Source organism: Artibeus jamaicensis, unplaced genomic scaffold, assembly GCF_021234435.1.
Source record: "Artibeus jamaicensis isolate MK-2021 breed Jamaican fruit bat unplaced genomic scaffold, CSHL_Jam_final scaffold_1283, whole genome shotgun sequence".
NCBI classification, from domain to species: Eukaryota; Metazoa; Chordata; class Mammalia; order Chiroptera; family Phyllostomidae; genus Artibeus; species Artibeus jamaicensis.
This window is the reverse complement of record NW_026522028.1, coordinates 7,403,828-7,430,562: the sequence shown is the minus strand read 5'-3', so window position 1 is coordinate 7,430,562 and position 26,735 is coordinate 7,403,828. Positions and strand designations below refer to the sequence as shown.

Genomic DNA, 26,735 nt, shown 5'->3' with positions numbered 1-26,735 from the left:
CTCAGTAAATAGGACTACAGTGTTCATTGGCAGGTGCTTTATTTTTAGCTTGTACAATCACCTCCTGATGAACAAAAACAGTAAGCACGTATTAAAACATCAGAATTAACTGAAAATAGTTCTATCCTGGGGAGTCTGGAATTCTAGACATTACCTGACAGTTGTAAATCAGCTGTCACCTCATAGGGCTGGGGAATCAGAGACAGAGAAGTAAGAATCCCTAAATGTACTCCTCTGGTGCCACTTTCTGAAACACAGTGGTCAGTGGCATTTATAGAACAGCAGGAGGATGGGTGGGGTGATCATTCCATATTTCACCAACCTGACTCATCCTTATCCAGCCCAATGGGATATCCCAGATGGAAAATATAAAGACTTCTCTGAATTTTTATACCTCACGCTAATTAAACAACAAAGAACTGAAGGCATCATCATGGTAATACTATGTATCTAACCTGCCTTGTCGACAAATACTACTGTGTATTTGTACTGCAAAATGGAAATAATGAAGGAAGTAGGGAAAAAGGGATGCAGTACTGATAAGATCTAACATGCCCTCCATGCTCAGCAGAAGGCTGGTCCTGTTCTGACCTTTCTATGTGTTCTAACATGTTTGCTTTCCACAGCCCCTTATAGGATCTTTAGTTTTGTTTTCTCCTTGTACAAATGAAGGAAACAGAGGCTAAGGAGTCAAGTAACTTTCCTTCATTTTAAAAGTAATGAGTGATTGAGCTGGAATCTGAACCTCTGCAGTTGGGCTTCAGAAATCTTGCTCTTGACTCTGCCTGGGTAATAAAAAAAAAAAAAAAGCCTGGTATTAGATACAAGGAGGCATGGTTTGTGGGAGACATTACCCACAAACACCAGTAATCGGCAGTGTGAGTAGAAAGAAAACCTAAGACTCATGAATTTGAAAGATTAATGTGCCATGTTAGAATTCACTGATTTACATCTTAGAAATGTCTGTACTTGAAGAAATTTAAAGGGTTGTACAAATATCAGTATTATTCCCAAACCTGCATATTTTCTCAAGACACATGTGGAGTGTGTCCCAAGGTAGTTAATAGCTCAATTTCTATCATTGTTTTTCTGAAAAAAAAAATCTTAAAATGAGCCTGGGAAGAGCATGCCCTGGTCTGTACTGGAGTAGAATTAATCAGTAATGCATGAGCAATATTGCTGGCAAACCCAAAGAGGAAAGATCGTTTTCCCCAGTTGGGTGTGAAGCTCAAGCTAAAATTTAACACACTTTCTTTTCTCTCAAAGCTGTTTCTTTTCAAGTATTTTCCATGCTGAAAGATTGACTCTACCTTTCATATACTCATCTGAGGAAAACTCTTCATCTTGCATGCCTCTCTCTTTCCTTTGCTCCCTCACTGTCACACTGATTCTGTATCTTCAATATATTTTGAATGTGACCCCCTTCCTCTGTCTCAATGGGCATTGCCTTTGTGGGAGCTGATATCTTTTTGCTGAATGAATGCAGGTGGTCTTGAATTTGTTTCACTGCACTTAGTCCTCCTTCCAGTCCAATCCACTTTTCTCACTCCAGTCAGAAAAAAAAAAAAAAAAAAACCTTAGCAAAAACCAAACCTAATTATTTCTCAGCACAAACTCCAAACTCTTTGCACTGGCTTATACGACTTTCAGCCTGGCTCTTGCTCACCTCTCCAGTCTCAGTTCCTACCGTTCCATTATAACCACTTTATAATCCAGACACACCAAATCATTTGCAATTCCTCAAATATGCCAAGTTGTTTCATGCCTTCAAGCCTTTGTGCATACAAATCCCTGAGATAGCCTTTCTGAAATTGCCAAATTCTTACTCATTCTTTGAGAGAACCAAGTATCACAATTTATGAAATCTTGTTTCTTTGATACTGTGGTGGTAGTACATTAAGTCTGTCATACTTACCACATTGATTGTCAGCTGTTTACTTGCATGTATCACTTCTCCTGGACTGTGAGGGGCTGAGGGCAGGGAATAGGTCTCATCCTTCTAGCAAATTCCCTAAAACATTCTCCGAAGATTTTTTTCAGGCTACTGGTTGACTTTGATTAATGATTAATAGTTTCATCTATTAAATATTTTAAATCTACTTGTAGACTACCTATTACGCAAAGTTGGAAAAATCGACTTTGAATTGTTTTAAATTCTAATTTTGTGAAAAATTTCTTTGTTTCCCAATATAAAGCTAAATGCTTTACTGGGAAGGAAAACTGGGTTTTTCCTCTTCTATTCTCAACACTTCTAACACCAGATACATGCGGTCTTTCCCTCACCAAGAAATTCTGCAATGCTGACTGGATGGCCCTGCAGTTCAGCTTGGTTCTAACACTATCTACCTGGCATTCGCATCAGTTCCTACAGGTTAACAGCTCAATTCCACATGATCGTCCCTACAATTCTCAAGCCAATTGCAAGTCCAGGTTGTCACCTATGCTTCTTACTGACCAGCCACAAATCAGAGATTCCCAAACCCCCCTCCTGGGATTTAGTCATTTGCTAGAATGACTGGCTCACAGAACTCAGGAAAAGTTTACTTACTGTTGGTGATTTCTTACAAAGGGCATTTCAGTAAACACAAATGAACAGCCAAATGGAAGAGATGTGTAGGGCAAGGTACAGGAGGGGAGAGACAGAGCTTCCATGCCCTCTCCCGGAGCGCCGCCCTCCCAGCCTCTCCCTGTGTTCCCCAACCTGGAAGATCATTAGATCATTTTGTTCACAAGTTTTTCAGAGCTTAATCTCTAGCACCTGTCCTCTTAGCTTAAGGTCTGTGGGTGGGGCTGAAAGATACAACCCTCTGATCACTTGGTCTTTCTGAAAACCAGCCACATCCTGAGGCTAGGTAGGGGCTCTGATGTCAGCTAATTAGCGTAAACCCAGTAGTGATCAAAAGGTGCTCCTTAGGAATAACGAAAGACATTTTTGTCACTCTGGAAATTCTAAGAGTTTTAGGAGATCTGTGTCAGAAACCTGGGACAAAGGTCAAATGTGCATTTTTTTATTATACCACAACTATGTTCTGGCCATTCTCATCATGCCATATTAGCATGAAAAACAGTAAGAATGGAAGTCAAGTTGCTGCTTAAACACCAAAGCATCTTGGCTAAATAAGGAGGAGGACTTGCAGACTATGGTTCCTGTTCACCAATGCAGAGTGGAGAGGAACCCACACCTCTGAGCTCTGGTGGCAGACCAAACAGGTTTTTACTTCGAATCACAATTAGTACTTAGACGAGGGTTGCCCTTGCAATTAACCTGAGAGGTTTAGGGTGGTTAAACAAGTTGCCCGAAGTTGCCGAGATAGTAAGCAATGAAACTCAAATGCCAGAAGTTGGTGGCCAAGTACACAAATAAGTCATTGGGTGCTTGCCAAATGACAAGTTGTCTACAGAACCTTGAATCTGGTGTTTTAATTTTCTCCTTATCCTCACTGTGTGGCGCCATGCATGACACATTATCAGTGTTCATAGAATGCCCAGAGACATAAGTACCAAACAGAAATGGTGCAATTGATTAGAAAACTTCATTTGGTCCCAACTCTTTCAAAGAGATCTCTGAATGTGATTTTTCTTCTTGTGTATTCTAAGTTATAAACCTATTCTGGGAAATCAGCAAGGAGTAACATGGGACACTAATTTAAAGAAATGATTCTGTAGAATCTGTCTGGATTGGGTTGTCCTTATATAATACATTAGAATGTTTCTCCTATCTGACAACCTGGACTGCAGGTTCCAACCCAAATGGATGTGGATCTGTAAAAATAGTGACTTTGTGATGCATTTATCCTAGACTCTTTTCTGCCCAGACTCATTGGTAACCTGTCTTATTTTTTAAAGATTCTATTTATTTATTTTTAGACAGGGGAAGGCAGGGAGAAAGAGAGGGAAAAGAAATATCAATGTGTGGTTGCCTCTCGCATGCCCCCTACTGGGGATTTGGCCTGCAACCCAGGCATGTGCCCTGACTGGGAATCGAACTGGTGATCCTGTGGTTCACAGGCTGGTGCTCAATCCACTGAGCCACACCAGGCAGGGTGATAACCTCTCTTCAAGACAACCAATACTGTAAGATTTGAGCACCCTTATTCCTGTCCTTCCATTATGCTTAATAGGTCAGTTATATTTTTCTACTTCTCTGTTGAAATTGCCAATTTTAGCATAAACTCAGGCTTCTCATTTCCGTGACCTAAATTTCCTTTATTCTTTTTACTTTTCTGCATACAAAATTTCTGTTGAACGTTTTTTTCAAGCCAAGACCGTATATAATACAAAAAAATTTTTTTCAAGCAAATGAAAAGTATGCAAATGGTTTCACAGAACCAAGCATCATTTAGCTGGGTGACAACAGAGAGCCCTGAGGAATAAGGCCCAATGCTGTAACATTAATTAATCAATGCTCTCTCTCTCTCTCTCTCTCTCTATCCTCTCTATCCTCTCTCTCTTCTCTTCTCTCTCTCTCAACACACTGCCTTGGCAGCACTTGCTTTTGGTTCATGCCAGGCTCAGGCTACCATATTTATTCTGCTTCCTTACAGGAACTCCACTTACTGTATGAAAGTATCCATCTCGCTGACAGTGGGTGAAAATGACACCGGACTCTGCTACAATTCCAAGATGAAGTACTTTGATAAAGCTGAACTTAGCAAAAGCAAGGAAATTTCATGCCGTGACATAGAAGATTTTTTACTACCAACCAGAGAACCTGAAATCCTATGGTATAAGGTACGGACTGTGAATAATTTTATGGCTTCTACATAGATGAATGTCTTACTCTTGGGCAAGTTGGAGAGGAATTGTTAATGGGTGTGATACAGTTTACCTCTGCCTTCCTAAAATACTACAGCAAGTTGTGCTGGTCATTTTAAGTCTTAAAACCAGCGGCTTTGATAAATGTTAATTAATATTTGTATTGGTAGTTCATTGTAATAAGCTGTTGTATTTATATTTATATATAGCTTATACCTACAGTGCCTTCAAGTTTATTATAATCTGCATTGATAATTTCAGGAACTCAAACTAAAATTCACTTCAGAGCTCTTCATGTAAGCAGTTCAAAATGTCCCCAAACAAGGAGAGGAAGGCTTATTTGCTTGTGTGATAAAATGGTACAGTTGGTTTATTGAAATGTTTTGTTTAATGGAAGTGTCTGTGTGCATATCCTAGTCCTTTTCATATTCAAGCATGTGTATTTTTGAAATGACATCTGATGAAAATTTATAGCATTATAAAAATAGTGATAGATTAACTTTTCTCAAAAAGCAAAAACAACTTCAGACTTAAACAGACTAAACCAACCCTGCCCATCTTAGCACATCATTGACTTTGATTGAATTTCAACATTTGAACATCCGCTTCAGATCATTTCTGTATCATAAAAGATATTTTTGTTATGGAACGTATTCCAGGCTATACAATATAGGTGCTATGAACATTAGTCAGGAATATTTTATCCATGGCTTAAAGATTCCCAGTGTAATATTTGCATTGTCTAACTCCCTGGATTAGGAATTTAGGAAGCTGGACTTCTTAGTAACTAGATCCACTAATGTCAGTATTCAGAACATGAGCCACCAAGATTGATTAATCATGAATTCAAAACTTGTTACAAATAAAACAGGAAACAAATCTTGAACAATTTTTTAAGAATTTTGCCGAAGTTAGCAATGTCTTTCTCTGAGTAAGACCTTTTTTTTAATTGTATGTTTTTATTTTTTTAATTGCTGAAATTATTACAGATGTCCCCCTTTCCGCTTTGCCCCCTCCACCCAGCCCCCACCCTCTTCACCACATTGTTGTCTTTTTTCTTGGGCTATGCGTTATGTATGTACATTCTTTGGTTAATAAGACTTAATTATGACCCTTGATAATAAGCAATGGAGGATATAGAACAGCAAGGGAATGTTTAAAATTTTTGTCAACTTTTTTCTTGAATGCTCATCCTAGACCATGTTAAACAGCCCTCAAATATGAGCCCCACTGATTTCTGTTCCTGTGCAGATGAGTTTTATTTTTATCTTTTAAAGTCATATGAGAATCTATCAACCTCACTCTCTGTGGTCTGCCTGCTTTCCACAGGCAGATTCGGAGCAAGTCCTGATGACGGTTCTGAAGGGCACAGGTATTTCAGGAGTTTGACCCAAAGTCTCCACAAACAAGTGCTTTTCAGTACCTATATGTGTATGTGCAGCTTCTAGATAGGCAACTTCTTTGCTGTTTGCTCATTTGCTGAAACCTTAGAAACTATGTGCATGCATACACACTCATACACTCAGATTTATAAATATCTGGCCCCACATTGGATCCTCATCATGTTTCCACTATCTCCCCGATCATTGTCACCTTAAGCTTCAAAGTCCATAACTAGTGGAGTGATGGGTGGAGATGCAGTCTATGCAGAATTTCAGATTATTTTCCCATAGCCACAGGGATATGTGTTCCATACCTTCAGAGCACAATTTAAGCAGTTTTCACACTCTGTGCAACTAATGTGAGGATATAAAGTGTATATTTTGGTCTGAAATAACTGCATAATAGTCCCCCAATTATACAAAGGCATTGAGCCACATAATCAAAATAATGGTCTGCAAAAATTTGATTTAGCAATAAACTTCTTTTTAGAACTAATATTACCTCTGAATAGTGTCAAAGGGTTTTAAAGCTATTTTATCCTCATTCCATTGATTGTGAATCTGGACAGAGGAAGTAGACTTCTGTTTTGGCAAAAACAGAAATCTCCTGAGCCAGCATCATTACAATCCAAAGCTTAATGTCGTTGGGGACCACATTTTGGTAGACCTACAAACTATGAAAATAAACATTGATGGAGCTATAAAGACCTTTCATATAAATATTACCTATTTACTTCATGGATTATACAATGCACATGTTCTGAAGAGATTCAACTATTCCTAAAATAGTCAAATGTTTAACATATTGAAATTGAAGCATTTTCATCTAGAGAATTATGTTTTTCTGAATTCCACTAAATGTATTCTTTTTGTTTTTTATGTTATCAATATCAAGGTGTTTAATTTCTCAGTTATCAAATGTGGAGTATTTGCTTCTAAGAAATAACGTCAGAAGTTATCTTAACAAATGTCCCTTTTTATATCTAACAAATTAATATTTATCTCATTTAGAGATGCTAATCTTAGAAGTTAATAAAGCAACTCTTGCTAAAAATACTTAAAAAAATTGAGGTATGTAATTTCCCAGAGATGTGGAGAAGGTATGAAAATCTTTAGTATTAATTCCAAATTATTTAACCCCTTTGAAATATAATTTTAGAAGCCTTTAGTTTAATTATTTTAAATACTTTATCTTTAGTTGCTGCACAAGTAATATAGAAATATGAATATTATATAATATATATAACACCACATATTTATAAAACATATAAATTATATACATCTATATCTATATATACACCACAAAAATTTCTTTATGCAGGAATGTAGGACAAAATCATGGAGGCCCAGTATTGTATTCAAAAGAGACACCCTGCTTATAAGAGAAGTACGAGAAGATGACATTGGAAATTACACATGTGAATTAAAATATGGAGGCTTCGTTGTGCGAAGAACCACTGAACTAACTGTTACAGGTAAGCCCAGTTTTTAAGATTTCATTTTCAAGTAATGCAACTACCATCTGAAGTTTTGTTTTTGTGTTGCATGTTGATTTTTTTAAAAATCTATGCAGTGAAAGAAGTACTTAACCAAATACTAAGTGGATTCCTATAGGTGAAATTTATTCTTCCTTGCTTTTAAATCATCTTGCACTTCAATGCATTTTAAATATTAAAGAAAATATGCTTATGGAATTATAGAACTATTAGCTTTTGAAAATACTTGAAATAATTAGTTTGTAATTTCAGTAAATGATGCTTACATTTTGTAATGGTATCATTTTCAGAAACATTCTAGAGTGTGAGATGGAATATATGAAATCTACCTTTGTCTTCCTGTCTTGCTCCAAATTAGAAAAAGTGCTTTTCTGTTTATTGCTCACAGTTCTAATGTATGTGTTCCCATGAACTTGAAAATAACAATTTCAGGTACAGTAGTGCATAATTACATGAGATACAATACATGGAGTCATCTCCTATTTGGTTGCTAAGTTAGAAGGTCAGAAGAGCAAAAATCACAACACTGTCTATAATCAATAGATCTGTGCCTCCCTAGTCACATGACCTTCTTTGAGCCACTACAGTCTTCAGAATATCAGTTTCCTCACATATAAATGGTGATGATAGCATTTACATTGTATACTCCAAGGAGTTTTGGCAAAGATCAAATGAGGTAAAGTAATATTAAAATTAATTTGAAAAATACAGAATGGTATCTGAATGTGTATCATTTTGGTCATTTTTACATCATGCAAAGTATTGTGTTCACCCCCTTTTCTATATATAGTGTACTCATCTAAAAGTGCTTTCAAGGGCAAAAGGGAAAAAAAAAAACAAGTGCAATATTAGGAAGTTAAAGACATTGTTCTTATCTGTTTGAGAGATTCTTCTTGGTGACCTCTTATACAATCATATGTATGAAACATATTAAAAAGTACAAAAGGGTATCAATTACTTCAAAGAGATTTTTGATTGTTGACTCACATAAAATCTTTTTCTGGCTCATGACAAGTATTTTGTAGTAGTTTCCTTTATCTTATAATAATCATCTTTTCTTTATATCTGTACTTGTGATATATTTTGACTTAAAAACTAAATCTGGTTTTATGAAGTTTATTTGGTGAATCATAGTAATTAAGTAAATAAGGTACTTTTTGGTAATGGTAATGCCTTTCATAAATATTAGACCCAGTAAATAACTTATTCTTGCAATATATGATGCACTAGAATAATAAACCCACATTCAATCTTGTATTATGTACCTATGGTATACACATGTATACCATACTCTAGTTTGGATTTTAGTTCTGCTGTGTGTAATAGGTGTCTGTAAAAAATTAAAATGAACACATAATCACTTTACCTCCCTATATGTTTAATGGAACAGTGAAAAATATACCTGTATGCACTTGGGTTTTCTTTGAAATAGATGTTGGATTTTTATTATTTTTTTCTCACTCTATACTGAAGTACTTTTTCCAAGGAGTACATATTGAGACACAGAAGTTAAAAATATAATGAAAAAACATATATTTTGAAAAGAAAGTAGAATTTATTTTTAGTCTTTACACTTTGGAGTATGGGGTAAGATGTAGTAAAGACATCTTTCCACTTTCTAGCAATACTGAGATACTAAATCACTATCTAGTAAAAGGAGATGGAAAAACAATCTCCTGGAGACTAAAAACCATTAAGTTGTCCCCCAATGGGAAGACAACTTAAATAAGGCTATTTTGTATAACCAGTAATAGAATCATTTTCTCCTAGATGCTACCCAGAGCTACTATACTTTTCTAACTTAATTCCTCCCAAAATATCTTTTTATATGAAAAGGAGGAATAGTTATTTCTTAATATCCAGGAGGAAGTTAAGTAAAGCTTTCATTCCACTCATTATCATGAACACCTCTAACTTAACTAGCATTACTGGTGACATTGATTTGAACAAATAAGTAAAAAAAGCAGTGTTTGACTATATAGAAAATTTGGGGTGAGTGGGAGAGTTTCATGCCCTAGAATTAAAATAGAATCATTGGAATGCATTTTAAGTATTAACAAATCTATTGACAAGATGTCTTGTCTAACACTTATACTTATGTCTAACACTGCTGTTAATGATGTGACACTATAACGGACACATTTACTTTACCTGTCGCCAAACTAAAGAACAATTCTCATAACACACATTGTATTTCTCAGTAAAGCAACAAAGATGGGCGGTTCTCCTGATAATTAGCCACTGTTTTGTGACTTGGTTTTCTGCCCATTGTGATCATATTATACTTAATGTAAATAATATGCAAAACATGATATCATTTAGTTTTAGTGGATTTTCCATAGTAGCTGATAATAAACAAAGATTTTGAAGTGTGTTAGAATGTTGCTTTAAAATGCAAAAGAAGAAATCCTATATATGAAGTGAAAAAGACATTCCTGGATAAAATGGCTAAATGTGCAGGCAATATGGTGTGAGTTTATGGCAAATCCTTCACTTATTTATTTATTTTAATATATTTTATTGATTATGCTCTTACAGTTGTCCCATTTTTTTCTCCCCTTTATTCCCCTCTGCCTTGCACCACCCTCCACCAGCATCCCTCACTCTTAGTCATGTCCATGAGTCGTACATATAAGTTCCTTGGCTTCTCCATTTTCTACACTATTCTTAACCTCCCCTGTCTATTTTGTCCCTACCAACTATGCTTCTTATTCCTTGCACCTTTTCCCCCATTCCCCCTCCCTCTCCCCACTGATAACCCTCCATGTGATATCCATTTTTATGATTCTGTTCCTATTCTAATTGTTTGCTTAGTTCATTTTTTTTATGTTCAGTTGTTGATAATTGTGAGTTTATGGTCATTTTACTCTCAAGTGTATGTGTCTATTTACTTACTGAAAATGATAAACCTGCTCAGCACTTTTGGTATACTTTAAACATTTTAAAGTATTAAAAAATTAAGATATTTCAGCATCATCTACATCCTGCACCCTCTTCTCTAAGCCTCAGCCACACTGAAGTTTATACGACTTCCAAGTCCTCTGTGGCCACAGCCTTCTTCATGCTGGAGGTTTCTCCCCACTTGGAGCTTTCTCCCCACTTGGCACAAGGCTGGCTCTTACTCTTTCTGTTCTTTTGCTTCAATTACCATTTACATTCTTACCCTTTTTCCAAGACACAGCTAAAATATTTCCTCTGTTTTGAGGCCTGTAGTGTCTCATGCCTCCAGAGTATTTTTAGAATTCTTATTGCAGTGCTTAGCATATCACATTAGAACTATTTGTTGACATTCCTGTTTGTCCACAAGAACATGAGCTACTCAGAATCAAGGCCAATATATTTGTTAAGAAACATTTTATTTTAGAACAGTGTTATATTTATAGAAAAAAACAAAAATAGGGATTCTCTATACCCCACAACAAGTTTCCCCTATTATTAACAACTACCATTAGCATGGTGCATTTGTTACTATCAATGAACTGATACTGATACATTATTATTACCTAAATCCATACTTTATTCAGATTTCTGTAGTGTTTACCTAATGTCCCCTCTGTTCCTAGATCCCAGATGGATACCTGATCACATTTAGGTGTCCTGTTTCCTCAGGCTCCTTTGGCTCTGTTTTTTGACTTTCCCTGCTTTTGATGATCCTGACACCTTTGAAGAGTACAGCCTAGAGAGTCTGTAGAACATCCTAGAATTGTGATTTGTTTGGTGTTTTACTCACTATTAGGCTTGGGGCACGTATTCTCAGAAGACCACACAGGTAAAACCACAATAAGTCATCCCCTCAACAGTGCAGATCACTGCTGATGTTGAACATCACCTGAGGCAGTGTTTGTCAGGTTGTGCCATTGGAAAGTTATTCTTTTTCCCCATTTACCAAACTGTACTCTTTCTTTTTTAAAAATTGTTGTTAAAGTATAGTTGTCTCCATTTTCCTGCCACCACTCGCCCCCCACCCCAGCCATCCCCAACTCCCTTCCCGGATCCCACCCCCTTTGGTTTTGTCCATGTGTCCTTTATAGATGTTCCTGAAAACCCTTCCCATCCCCCCATTATCCCCTCCCCTCTCCCCTCTGGTTACTGTCAATTTTTTCTTTATTTCCATGTCTCTGGTTCTATGTTGCTGGCTCGTTGCTTTTGTTGATTAGGTTCCACTTAAAGGTGAGATCATATGGTATTTGTGCCTCACTGCCTGGCTTATTTCACTCAGCATAATGCTCTCCTGTTCCACCCATGCTATTGCAAAGGATAGGAGCTTCTTCTTTCTTTCATAGTATTCCATCATGTAAATGTACCACAGTTTTTGATCCACTCATTTACTGATAGGTGCTTTGATTGCTTCCAGTACTTGGCTATAGTAAATTGTGCTGCTGTGAACAATGGGGTGCTATACTCTAGCAGTAATTCCCTTCAGTGTACACTTAAGGAGTAAGGAATTGTGCCCTCACATCTTTGAAGGGAGAGTATCTGCATAAATTATTTGGAATCTATCTGCATAGGGCATATATCTATTCTTCCATCTTCATCTACTTATTCAATCATTTATGTATATCAGTAAGGACTCAGAAATTTTATACTTTGGTTTATAATACATAATCACCTGATTTATTTTGTTGCTCAGATGCTTTGGCCCTTAGGAGCCCCTTTAGTTGAAACCTTTGTCCCTTTGACATGCCACCATCCTATGCACTCACTTTCTTATTTGGGTTCTGTACAATATGCTTCAGGATCACCTTTCACATTCCCTGTTACTGTCCTAAAATCAGCTTTTCCTTGCAAAGAGCCCTCTTTGGGGAGGGAATTGGAGAATGATACTAGAAACTAAGACCTGGATGTTGAGAGTACTCAGTTGCTGCTGGGGTACAGTTGCTTCTAAATCTTCTCAGTTCACAGAGCAAGGAGATGAGTATATTAACCCAGGTATAGACATGTACCAATAAATATTTATCTATGCTATCATTTGTATGTACATTGAACTGAACATGAATTTAGACTGATTTCTCAACTCTGATTTGTTACCATTGGAATCATTCTAGCCTCTTCCTCTTGCTTTTCTGTAACTTTCCTGTCCAATAGCGAGGAACTTGCTTCCTACCCTCTTCCAAATTTTACATAATTGTGCACTTTCAGTATAGATGTATAATGAGATCAGAATTGGCAGCCTGTACTCCAATTCTGGCAACTTTATTAACTAGAGAATACTGCTTATATATAGTTTCTTTTGTCTTAAAAACTCCACTTATTTCCAGTGTTGCTGTGAGTAGCACCTTTTCCCCATCCCCTTCAGTGAGCTTGCCTCACGTATTTGTAATATAGTTAGATTGCCCCATTATACTTGCGTTCCATCCTGGGATCTTCCATTCTCCTAAATGATGTCTTTAAAAAATCACATCCACTGAGTTAGTCTGCTTTAGATTCTAAATAGAGGTGATATCATGCAATATTTGTCTTTATCTGACTTATTTAAGCTAGCATAGTGCCCTTGACATCCATCTAAGTTGTTGGAAATGGAAGGATTTTCTTCTTTCTCGTGGCTGAATAATATTTTCTGGTATAAATATAACAGTAGCAAAGTATTGGTTACCAGGAGTCAGAATGAGGGAAATGTTCAAAAGGAACAAACTTCTAGTTGTAAGATTAACAAGTTTGGGCATATAATGTATAGTATGATGATTATAAGTAATAATGTTATATCATGTATTTAAATGTTACTAAGATAGGAGGTCTTGAGCATTCTCACTGTAAAAATGAAATAACTATGATGAAACAGAGGTGGTAGCTAAGACCTTGATAATAGTGACTTTGCAATTCATAAATATATTTAACCAACATGCTTTACACTGTAATTTACATAATATTGTGTCGATTATATTTTAATAAAGCTATGAAAAATCAAATAAAAATAAAAAAATCATATCTATTAAAGTTCATAGGACAGGAAAATAATTCTTTCTACCCTCTGAGTTCTTGGCTGAGGCCTTCTATAATATAAGACAAGTTAACTAGAGAAAACAAACAAATTTTGTTAACATGTATACTTCACATATACTTGTGAAGAGGCCAAGGAAAACAGAGTATGTCTTAGAGATGGCCCAAGCGGAAAACATGAGCATCCAGGTACTTACCATGTTATACAATGAACCTATCTCAGTGAAGACATGATATTACTGGCAACAAGAAATCCTCCACATACCTTCTGAATACAAACCCCATCCTCCCCACTGTACATTATGTTACCACCACTATGACTTTCATGTGTTCATTTTCTGATATCTTTTTGTAGAGTTATACTAGCTTTATAACTTTGTAAAGTATACCAGCAATATAGTTAAACTTTTGTTTCTTTCTGAATTATAAATTTGGACACACCCATTGTGTCTATTGACTTGTTTACTCCAAATTTTATATTGTTTTACAAATTTTCAAGAGCACAGGTGGCAAACACAAAGCCTGAGGGCCGAACCCAGCCCTCCACCTTGTTTTATCTGGCCCAGCACCTTGTTTCCACCTGGCAGCAGCGCCAAGCTCTCACTTAACTGTTCAGAAGTAGTTACATTTCTACAGTCTTAAAGTTGCATTTGGCCCTTTGAAGGCAAACTGCCAGGCTGATGCAGCCCCCGGTGAAAATGAGTTTGACACCCCCATTCTAGGGGATATATACATCATATATCCACTACTTCTAAATGTTATGATGTCTCAGAGCTTATAAAATGTGCTTTGATATTCATAAAATTCTGTTGTGAGTTGTAGATAAATTTAATTAAAGTATGAAACAAACCAAAAAGAAAAACCAAAGACACTTTTTCTTCTTCAACATTGCTAAATAAAAATATTCAAGTCTGGCCCTGGCTGGTGTAGTTCAGTGGATTGAGCGTGGGCCTGTGAACCAGAGTATTGTGGTTCAATTCCCAGTCAGGGCACATGCCTGGGTTGCAGGCCATTTCCCAGCAGGGGACACACAAGAGGCAACCACACACTGATATTTCTCTCCTTCTCTCCTTCCCTTCCCCTCTAAAGATAAATTAATAAAATCTTTAAAAAATTCAAGTCTCTATTGCTATAAATTGCCATATCCTAGAATTGCTCATGCCAAACTCAAGCTCAAACCCCAATGACAGCCTTAACACTAAACCTCTGTCAAATTATTAGCAAGAATGTGGATCTAGGGAAAATGTCATGTCCAGAAATGGTCCACAAGAGACCTAGTACTTTCAAAATGAATAAAACAGCTTGGCTCTTCTCACAATATGAACTTTAGACAAACACTACAAACATTAGTTCGGGTACATATTTTTGTATTTGTTACATTTCAGAAAAAAATACACACCATATAGATTTTTCCCAGAAGTATTGATCAGATTATATGACATTCACTTTTATCTGTTTAGTTATTTTCCTTCTAGCCAAAACCTTTTTCATAATTTTAAAAAGAAATATTCATAACAAAATAACAACCATATTTTCAGCATAAACTTTAAAAATTAGTCAGACCATTTTTAAAAAACCATTTAATTTCTAGTAGTAGATCACAGAGTGAAGTAATAATAAGAAAATGGATTGTGAAAATGTTACAGCAAGAAAAAAAACCCCAATAAAATGAGTCAGCAAGAACAGTGAGGAAGAGAAAACTGCCTTGAAAAAAGCAAAATGAATGAGATGATTACTACTAGGATGTGATGGTTTTAGTAGCATTTTTATATTTGGCCTAATATTTGTAATGGAGTTAATGTAGCAATATAGTTAAACTAGTTTCCTTAGGGAGAATTTATGCTCTCAAAAGGTACATCTTCTTCCTTTTTTATGTATGAGGAAGCTGAGGCAAAGAAAGGTTAAGTGGCTTTATCAAGGCTACAAAGCATTGTGGTGACAAATTTAGGAATAAAATTTAATTTCCTGAACTTCAATTTAAGATTTATTCCACTGGATAATTAATAGGAAGGCGTTGTACTTTTCATATTAGCTCAACTGATCACTATGAAAGATTTATCTTTTAGGTTCAAGTGAAACACATTTTACTATAAGACCTTTAATTCTTTTGTCACTGATGTAATTAATTAAATGTTGAATTTGTGGTCTAGCCTAGAGGTGGAGTGACTACTTTTATTTTTCTCTCTTTAAAAAATGGAAGCTTTTATCTCCCCTGTTAAAAAATATTTTTTGTTAACTTCTTTCAGAGACTCTCCTATGTGTTTCACCTACTGTTACTTAACAAGAATAGATGAAACTGATAATAGGCGCATATCTTTCCAGACTTTACTGTGTCCATTTAGCAGCATGCTAGAATTAATGCCCACTTCAACCTTCACATATATTATTTTTGATAGAATGCAGTATATTTCAGCCTTAGCCATTTTTACAAGTAAACATCGACTATATTCTGCAACTCAAAGATCATTTATTCAAATATTTGAATTAAAAGAGATTAAAGCTGATCAATATGGTGAAACTGAGATTAATCAATTTGGCCATTTAATCTTGATTTAGAGTAAGTCCCTAGAGGAAAGGTCTTCTCTTAGGAGTAATTTCTGTTGATAACTTGCCTGACACTAAGTACCTTAATTTATTGTTTAATCTCTCAATATATTGAATGAGTTGTCCAACTGCATGAATCAAGCAAACATTTAATGTCAAAGTGTGATAGCTTTTAATGAAAAGCATGAACTTTTACTCTTAAGCAGAAAATGTATGTATTTTAGAAATATCAATACCAAGGTTGGGATGTATCACTTTTGGCCATGGGAAAACAAGGCATTATTCATTTGATGAATAAATGAATAAAACAAGGCATTATTATAAATTACTAATACATATCATTGCTTATACTGATAGAAATCAATATAAGCAAAGCAATGATATGTATTGGTAATTAGAATTATTAATACTTACTCTTTACTAGGTGCCAGAATCTGTTCCAAGTTGTTTTAAACATTAAATTTATTGGGGTGACATTGGGTTCAAGTGTACAATTTTATGTTACACCATCTGTATATTGCATTGTGCACCCACCACCCAAAGTCACGTCATCTTCTGTCACCATGTATTTGACCCCCTTTACTCTTTACTACCTCCCACACTTTTTCTTCTGGTAACCACCTTAGTGTTGTCTGTGTCTATGAGTTTCTGTTTTATTAGTTGTTGCTCTCAGTTTTATATCCCACAAATGAATGACTTCATATGGTTCTTGACTGTTTCAGTCTGCTTTCTTTCTCTTAGCCTGATATTGTCAAGATGACTCATCTACCCCACATAACCTCGATTTATTTACTCCATATTTTCCAAGTGCTTGCTAAGTACCTGGTATTCTAAGTTATATAAGTTATACTTGTAAATAATCTATTTTTTCATTGTCCACTATATATTGATCCTTTGAATTAAAAAATATTGATATGCACTCCTGAAAATGTGGTTGATTATAGTATAGATTCCCCACTTCCCAACTTTAAACACCTAGAAATGCTAGGTAAAATACAATAGTAGGGCCTTTTAAATAATTATCTGAGTTTTCAAGAAAGTTTAATCTCAGAGGCCAAAAACAAAACAGGAACTAAAAACTAGAGCAGTTAAAGTACTTGACTCAGGCCACCATGGGGTGGGGTGGGGGATCCTGGGTGTGGTACAAAGCGGTGTTGGGATTGTTATGCTCAGCAACCAAGGGCTTGGGTTTTATTCCTTCCGTGGGGAGATGACACTAGGACTTGGGTCCTCTAAGGGGGGGGGAGCTGGAAATGAAGTTCCCATATAAACCTGGTATCCTGAAAGGGCCACCATAAATGTGAAAAGGGAAAATGTGACCACTGACACAGGCAAAGTCAAACCAGGTCGCTTTCCCTAGTCTGAATTGTCCAGCTATTTAAAACAAAGAAACAAAAAGTATCCTATTAATTTAAATCTTGGAGGCTTGATTGTTTAGGGGTTTGAATTTACTCCACCTGTGTTGGTCTGAAAGTCCTTATGTCAAAAAATTAACATACAGACGGTACCTGGCTCCTAATTCTGGGGAGCAGTATAAAGCAAAACTTACTGAGGAAAATAACCTCAACGCATGCTGCTCAACAATCCCATAGATGAAGCCCCACTGGAGACTGCAAGAAAAAACAGGGCATAAGTCGCCACACAGAAAGGGTGTTTGGACAAAATTTTAAGTGGACCTGGATGTGTGTTTCATAAGATTTAAAGATTCTTTTGATGGTGAGGCACAACCCACTGACACGAGGATCGATGAAATGCAAGATCCCTTATTACATACAGACGCAGCTGAGAGAAGGCTGCCAGACTGGGGCACACACTGAGTTGTGCCCATGGATGGGGGAATAACAAGCTGGAACTGTAGGGAACAGCTTCTAAGTGACAAGTGGGGTGATTAGCTAGGTTTCAAGGGCTCTCTGTTGATTGGCTCGATGTGAATAATTTCACTGCTCCAGGGACATAGGAGATGTCCTTACTGCCTGGTGCCTGGCTTTCAGGGCAGTTAGGGCTGGTGCATATCGCACTCTGAGTTTTTGAGTCTGAAGGGGGAGTGTCTGGGGTGCATTACTCAGCTACTCAAGAAGGGAGACTTGCCTCCAGCCAGGGCCTCAACAAGGCCTGGGTCAAGACAGCATTAAGATAACCCCAAGGAGGGGAGATTCGGGGACTGGGTGGAAAACGTAAAGGGATTAAGAAGTACAAATTGGTTGTTACAAAATAGTCATAAGGAAGTGAAGTACAGAATAGAAAATACAGTCAATAATATTGTAATAACTATGTATGGGGACAGGGTGCCACTGGAAATATTAGGGTGATCATTCTGTAAAGTATAGCAGTGCCCAGCCACTAGGCCATACACCTGAAACTCATGCAAAATAATGTTGAATGTCAACTGTGGTTGAAAAATAAAAGTTGTAAAGAATCATAAAATAAAATAAAAACATACAAAAAGAAAAGAAGCCCGATATTACACCCATAAGAATGTCAGGTACTAATACCCTTAGATACAGGCTATAAATTAGCTCTGCTCAAAATGAATACTATTTTTAAAATCTAAAAGAATGCTTCTATTTCTAGTGCTTTGTGTCAGCATGGAGATTAAAAAAAGAACTTGGTCAGCAGTACTTCCTAACCGAGACCTCTATGCCTTTTGATTTGATAGAATTTTGTGGTTTCATTTTTGGTGTCATATTGTAGCCTGACATTGTTCATCAGCAAGAGCTAGTCTTTAATTTCTTGCTGCTTTTGTCAGTGGTAGATTTCCTGCGTACTTAGAATCACCCTACCAATGAATCCCCTGGCCTGCATGCCTCTTAGACATGGGGCATCCTTCCTGTCACCGATCATCCTTCTTGCCTGACTCAGGTGTTAGAACTATGTTGTCTCTAGGCTTGCAGACCATGAACCACACTGATACCTGTCTCATTGTTAGAGAAACAGCTACTCTTTCTCTGTCAGCTAACTGCATGGCAGGCACTGTGCAAAATGATTTATATACATTATTATCTATGTTTTACCAAGGAGGAAGCTCAGTGTACACTGTGGACCTGAATTTATAATTTTAAATACAAATCATTATCATAGTTGCTAATAGAGTTTCATTCTTTTACTTGCACTTGACTGCTTCTGATGCTCTTATGTTCACACCAGCAAGTTCAATTGTGAGAATGGAGAAACTCTCCTATAAATACTTTTTGACAGAATGATTTGTTTAGTGAGAGCACTGGGCATATGTCGGGAACTGTGCTGTCCAATACAGTAGACATTAGCCATGTGTACCTGTTGAGCACTTGAAATGTGACTAGACTGGATTGAAATGTGCCATTTATATAAAATATTCACCAAATGTCAAAGACTCGGTATGACAAAATAATGCACAATATCTCATTTGAAATTTTTATATTGATTATGTAGTAAAGTGATAATATTTATTTAACTACATTATACTATGAAAACTTTATCTGTTTTGTTTCACTTTTGAAAATGTGGCTACTAGAAAATTTTAAATTTAATATGTGACATGCCTTATATTTCTTTTTTTAATTTTTATTTTATTGATTATGCCATTACAGTTGTTCTATTCCCCCCTTCATTCCCCTCCACCTTGCACACCCCCTCCCCCACCATTCCCCCCCTTTAGTTTATGACCACGTGTCTCGAGTTCTTTGGATTCCATATTTCCCACACTATTCTTGCCCTCCTCCCTATCTATTTTCTACCTACTGTCTATGCTACTTATTTTCTGTACCTTCTCCTCCTTTCTCCATCTCCCACTCTCCTGTTGCTAACCCTTCATGTGATCTTCATTTCTATGGTTCACTCCTGATCTAGCTGTCCTCTTAGTTTGCTTTGTTTTAGATGTGGTCGTTAATAACTGTGAGTTTGCTGGGACAGTGCTGCTCTAGAAAGTGAATGAGAGGTTAGGCTCGAAAAGGAGAAAGACCTAGGGTGTAGTTTGATTGGATCTCTGCCATGCCTGGGCTAAAAGACTTATCCAAATCACCTGACTTAACTAAGGGTCATGTTAATGTTGGGACTGTGGATACCCACTCAGAGTGCTACAGAAGTTAGCTCAGACATGTGATTGATTGTTATAAAGAAATAGGTGAACGACAGTGTCCACTGTTATAATTTGGTCTGATCTGGAATGGTTTTTTTTAAAGATTTTATTTATTTATTTTTTAGAGAGAGGGGAAGGGAAGGAGAAAGAGAGGGAGAGAAACATCAGCGTGTGGTTGCCTCTCGTGTGCCCCCTACTGGGCACCTGGCCCACAACCCAGGCATGTGGGCCTGGGAACCCTTTGGTTCGCAGGCTCATGCTCAGTCTTCTGAGCTACAGCAGCCAGGGCTGATCTGGTATCTTTAACTTTAGTTTGTTTTAATTAATTCGGTGTCAATATTTATACCCTAACTCAATCTTTCAAATGACACTGATTATCATCAATACAAATCACAAAATAATACTCATTGAACACTAAGTATTGGTTCATATGTATATAGAAATCAGAAAAAAATCTTATTTCTATGTAATCTATTGGCCAGTGAAGTCCAATGTCTATAAGTGATATAAAATATGAATATATGCATTTCTTGCATTTCTGCTTTTCCTGTGATTATGTGTGTGTGTATAAAAAACTATTTGACTTATTAAAATCAGTTGTTTTTAAAAAAGCATGGTTTCTTACTTTTAGGCCACATTTCAAAAACTTATTTGAGTATGAATCCACTTATATGAGCTAACTACAAAAAGAAAGAAATTCATACAGACAGAAAATAGAATAGAGGTTACAGGGGCTGGGGAGAGAATGAGGAGTTATTGTTCAAGGGGTATAGAGTTTATGCTTTGGATGATAAAAATTATGAAAATGCCTAGTGGTGATGGTTGCACAATATTGTAAATATACTAAATACTGCCAAATTTATACTTAAAATGGTTAAAATAGTAAATTTTATATCATGTATAGTTTACAACATAAAAAGTCCATGTAGAAACAGACTCCTAGATACAGAGTACAGACTGACAAGATGTCAGAGGGGAGGGGGTTGGGGGCTGAGTGTAAAAGGTGAAGGGATTAAGTAAAAAAAAAAACCCGCAGACACAGACAACAGTGTGGTTAAAGGGGGTGGGGAAGTTAGAAGAGAGTAAAGGGGGGATAAGTGGTGATGTAAGGAGACTTGACTTGGGTTGGTGAACATGCAATAAAATATACAGATGATGTATTATAGAATCATATACCTAACACCTATGTGATTTTATTAACCAATGTCACCCCAATAAATTCAGTTGAAATTTAAAACAATAAAAAACAAATGGTCATTCTTAATACTTGGGAGTATATTTTTTTAAATTATCATATCAAAAAATCTTTAAAGCTTCATTTCTCTATTTCATGTTGGCTTTCCAGTTTGGCAGGCACTGATTTTGTTTCTCATGTAAGCTTATTAAATTCAAGCCATTGTGTTGGCACTTTATATACCTACTTTTAGTTTTGGAATCCGCAAAATTGACTAAGACCTCAGCATTGCACCTATTTCAGTAGAGAAGCTCTGGTATGGGAAGTTCACTAGGACAAGTGAAATCAACCTCTGCTGCCCAGCATGCACCATCCTGTCAAAGCAGAGATTGAAAACCAACTCTAGGATCATGCATTCCTGGCAAGGACAGTTGACAACAAAATACAAATGCAAACAAACATACTCTCAACATTAGAAACTAAATAAAAGCTCAAATTTTAAGTATTAAATGTAACATAAGAGGACCTAGAATGCTGAAGAAAGATTCCAACGTATTTTATGGCAATGAAGTCTCTGAGCACTGTGAATAAAGAGGTCTGTACCCCAGAGGCTAAATTGTATTTAATACCTCACTCCATGCAAACTCTTTAAAATATGAAAATGAAGCTTAGTATATAATGTCAACACTAAAATTTTTAAAGGACAAGATATGTTTCTTAATGGTTCAGTAAATTAGTTAAATGTTTTAGTGTGATAATATCTATAACTTCATACAGACCTATGTGCATTATATATATATTTTTTCTTTAGTTAGAGAATTATCCAAACTATTTTGTATACACCTCTTGTATTCCTAATTTTATTGCTGCTGCTTAGTGACAAGAAATTCATTACTTGGTATAAATAAAAGAAAGTTGATTAGTTTCAACATAGGTTCCTCCTGGACTTAATGATATTATATCATCCTGATATTAGTTTGCATAAATTCCTATTATCTTATTTTTCAAAACAAACAATAATACATAGAATCTACAATTGAATAATTGCAAAAGCAGAATGGTCATGCTGCTACTTCACTATGGGGGGTTAATAAACTAAATTTTGTAACCTTAATGTGTATAGGACTAAGAAAAAAATTAAAACCACAAGCCAATTTCCTGTCATACTTACTTTGTGTATTATTCTTAATGGAGTCTCAGGTTTACATTCCTTCTTTACTAGACACCAAATTAAAAAGGGCAGTATGCACTTGTGGAGAAATTTCAAAAAGCACAGTAATAATTAGAGACAGAGAAAATAAAACAGGTTAATGAGACTGAGAATATTGCTATTTATTAAAAGATTTTATTTTTTCAGAGAGAGGGGGAGGGAGGGAGAAATAGAGGGAGGTTGTGCTCTCATATACCTTCCACTTGGGGACCTGGCCTGCAACCCAGGCATGTGCCCTGTCCTGGGTTCAAACTGGTGACCTTTAGGTTCAAAGGCCACACTCAACCCACTGAGCCACATCAGCCAAGGCAGAATATTACTGTTTTTGGATTTGAAAAAAACTATGATAGAATATAATAACATGTTAAGAATTGGGAAAATTCAGAATAGCGGAAAAGCAACTATCAGTTACTTTATTAAAACTATGACAATGGGTTTCATCATGATTTAGAAAGTTTTCTAAAATTGTCTACTGTACACAGGGCAGTATGTTTACTTGCTCTAGATCTCATCTTTTCTGGTCAATAGAAAAATACAATTTATACCTCTGTAATTTGACAATAGTTCCTTAAAAATTTATTGTTCCATAGTAGGAGAGATTGCTGGTGCTGTCTGGAGATTTATGAAATAAGATAGATTCCCAATTAAGGTAGGCTTAAGCATAAACAAACTGGAAGAAGGCCACTGAGGTTCTAGTGACTTTTCATTATGTCAACTTTTATTACTTATATATTTCATAGACATTTTAAAAGAAATTTTAGAATTCTTTTTTTAAATATTTTATTTATTTATCTTTAGAGGGGAAGGGAAGGAGAGAAGGAGAGAAATATCAATGTATGGTTGCCTCTCATGAGTCCCCTGCTGGAAACTGGCCTGCAACCCAGGCATGTGCCCTTACTGTGGTTTGTGTGGTTCGCAGGCCCATGCTCAATCCACTGAGCAACACCAGCCAGGGCTATTTCATAGATATTTTATAGTTGAAAAACCAGAAGCAATTAAGAAAATCAGATGTCAGGTTTTGATAGGACAGTGCAAAAATTACATAATATTTTAAATTTTTTATTTATTTTTCTGTTTTTATTTTACTGCTTATTTTTTTCAATTTATAGGGGTGACCTTGGTTAATAACATTATGTAGGTTTCAGGTGTATATTCTAAAATTCATCATCTGTATATTGTATATTTGTTCACCACCCCAAGTCTCCTTCCCTTCCCATTTGTTGCCCCTTTACCCTCTTCTACCTCCCCTACCCGCTCCGGTGGTCACCATGCTGTTGTCTATGTCCATGAGGTTTTTTTTCTTAATTCCTTCACCTTTTCCACCTACTCCCACAATACTCCTTCCTTCTGAGAGCTCTCAGTCTGTTTTTTGTATCTATGAGTTTGTTTTTATGTTGTCTATTTATTTTGTTAATTAGATTTCACATTAAGTGAAATCACATGGTCCTTGTCTTTCTCTGACTGCCTTATTTCACTTAGCATAATACTCTCCAGGTTCATCTCTGCTGTCGCAAAAGGTAAGATTTGCTTCTTTTTTACAGCCAACTAGTATTCCATTGTTCAAATAAGTGTATCATAAATTTTTTATACACATCATCAACTGATGGGCACTTGGGCAGCTTGTAAATCTTGACTATTGTAAATAATGCTGCAGTGAACATAGGGGTGCAAATACTCTTGTGAATTAGTGTTTTGGGTTTATTATTATTTTTTTGATTTTATTTACTTATTTTTCAAGTACAGTTTTTTGTCTATTTTTCCCATCCCAGCCTCCCCCGCCCCTTGCTCCCCACCTCCCTCCCATTTCCACCCCCCTTAGTTCTCGTCCCTGTGTCCTTCCTATTTGTTCCTCCAAATCCCTCCCCCTTTTTCCCCTTAACTTCCCTTCCTTCTCCCCTCTGTTTTGGGTTTATTTGAATAGATTCCCACATGTAGAATCACTGGGCCATAAGGCAGTTTCATTTTTAATGTTTAAGTTTTTTAACTATTTGAAAAAATGGCTATTATGTTTAAAGTATGAAAAGGTCTAAGGTTTACTAATTTTATTCCAGGGTTTTCACTTGTCTTTCATGCAATGTTTCGAAGGTTGTTTCTCACAAGTAAAATCAGAGGTTAACTCTTAACTTGCAATTGATGTAGATGTTGCAGAATATATTCTTAGAAGAATTTTTAAAACTACCTTTGAGAAAACTTATGGGAATGGAATGGTTTTATTCATGTCAAAATATATGGCTTTTGCATCGAAGAGGATTGAATGTTTTCATTTCTCAAAATGCTTGACCAAAGCTTTTAGTCATTATGTTAGCATCTGTTGTTCCATCTGGGAGACCTAAAAAATCCGATGAATTGTAAATGGACAGTTCAACATGAATATTCAAATTAAGGGCTTTTCAGGTGGCAAATACACAATCCGATATACAGATGATGTATTGTAGAATTGTATACCTAAAACCTATATAATTTTATTAACCAATTTCATCTCAATAAATTCAATAAAAAATAAAGGCATTTTATGAATTATATGTAAGATGTGAACAAGTTCCATAGCTTGCATTATACCTTAACTAGAAGATCTTGTCATGTATTCTTAATCTTCTATTGGGTGTCCCACTGGGTTCTACTCCAACTTAACTGGGACTTCCTGAAATATAGACAGCATCAATAATTTGTTAGAATATCATTGACTTCATCTCAGTACATGCAGTACAATGTGTTTGCTAGGGAAATTTAAAAATTGAAGTTAACATGTGAGTGGTATTATTTTAAATATAAAAGTACTGTCTGTAGTCACTTCTGTGTTCTGGTGTTAACAAAAGTAATTTTGGAATTTTTCCTGATGTTCCCGTAGAATTAGGCTTCTTCCGCACTGCCATCTTTTGAGGAACACGTTTGCTTATTCACTAAACCTTGACACATACTCTAAACATGAATGTGAATGTTGCTGTTTCTATCCTCTGCCTTCTAAATCTTATAATTTCTAATAGTTGTTTTAGTGTTTCATATACACATATTTTAATTATTAAAGTGGATATTCTAGAGATTCTATAAAAATATCCACAAGTCTACAAAGTTCTGTTATGATTTCATTAGTAATTCTAATGATCTGACAATGTTGTTATAGAAAAGCAAATTTCTCTGTCAATTATATTATAATCAGATCCATAACCATTAAACCATGTCATTTAAATCTTGGTTTTCAGTACCTCAGTTATGATCACAAAGCAAATGCTGAACCTTTTTAAACATTGGGGTTTGCTCTGTCAAATTAGGATGAAAGAAAGACAATGAAACATATGTCCTTTTTATTTTTTTAGAAAAGGAAAATTTGCATTTGAAGCTTATTGAGGGAAGTTATAACTCCTGGATGTCATGAACATATCCTGTTTCTTTAATGCATCAGTCTTTACAATTTCCCGAGTAAAAACATAACTTAAAAAGAGAATGTTTCTAATTAGATATTGTCGCTCTGGTACTGTTGAGCTAGTTAATGATACAACCCTTTCAGAATAATGAAGTTGATAGCAGTTGTCACCACAAAACATGAAGGAAGGGAATGAAATAGCAGAAATGTGAAAACTACCGATTAATATTAAAACCATATGTTATGGGGAGGGGCCAAAGAGGTAGTAAGCAATTTGCTACTCACTGGTTGGTTAGGACATTGCTAAAATTAGATTAAGGCAAATAAGTTGAATACGCATATAATGAAATAGTTTTAAGGATGGCTTCCATTTGGGATATATAATTGGATCATTTTTATGTTAATCTGATTTGTCTTTGAGTTAAATATCCTCAGTGGTGTTGACCTGCCTTTTCATGTGTTTTTATTATTCAATTAAATCATTTCATAAACATTTTGTAAGAAATAGAATTACATTCAGAGCAGTTGTATACTAACACACACTACCTTTAATATATAATTGTGCAATCCATGTACATTCTAGTTAGAGCTAAGAAATGACAGATACTTTGTGCAGTGGTGATATTCCAGTAACAGAGTAAAGGAGTTCTCTCTACCCCTTATCTTAGAGAAGTACTTTTCTTGGTGACAGACAACAAGGGACTGAAACAAAGGTAAGACAGCAAGTTCAGATAAAAAGTAATAGGTTTCAGATATATGTAGAAGGTAGGACTAAAGAATTAGATGATTAATTATATATGAGTACTGATAGATGGGGACTGA

At 35.9% G+C, this 26,735-nt stretch overlaps 1 protein-coding gene across 1 annotated transcript in view; it reads left to right on the top strand.

The window, feature by feature from the left end:
• The window catches only part of IL1RAPL1 (interleukin 1 receptor accessory protein like 1), a 1,106,570-nt gene that overhangs the window by 542,304 nt on the left and 537,531 nt on the right, over positions 1–26,735 (top strand). The window contains exons 3-4 of the mRNA XM_037131092.2: positions 4,545–4,731; positions 7,459–7,612. Of these exons, the coding sequence (XP_036986987.1) occupies positions 4,545–4,731; positions 7,459–7,612 (341 nt within the window). The remainder of the gene's footprint in view (positions 1–4,544; positions 4,732–7,458; positions 7,613–26,735) is intronic.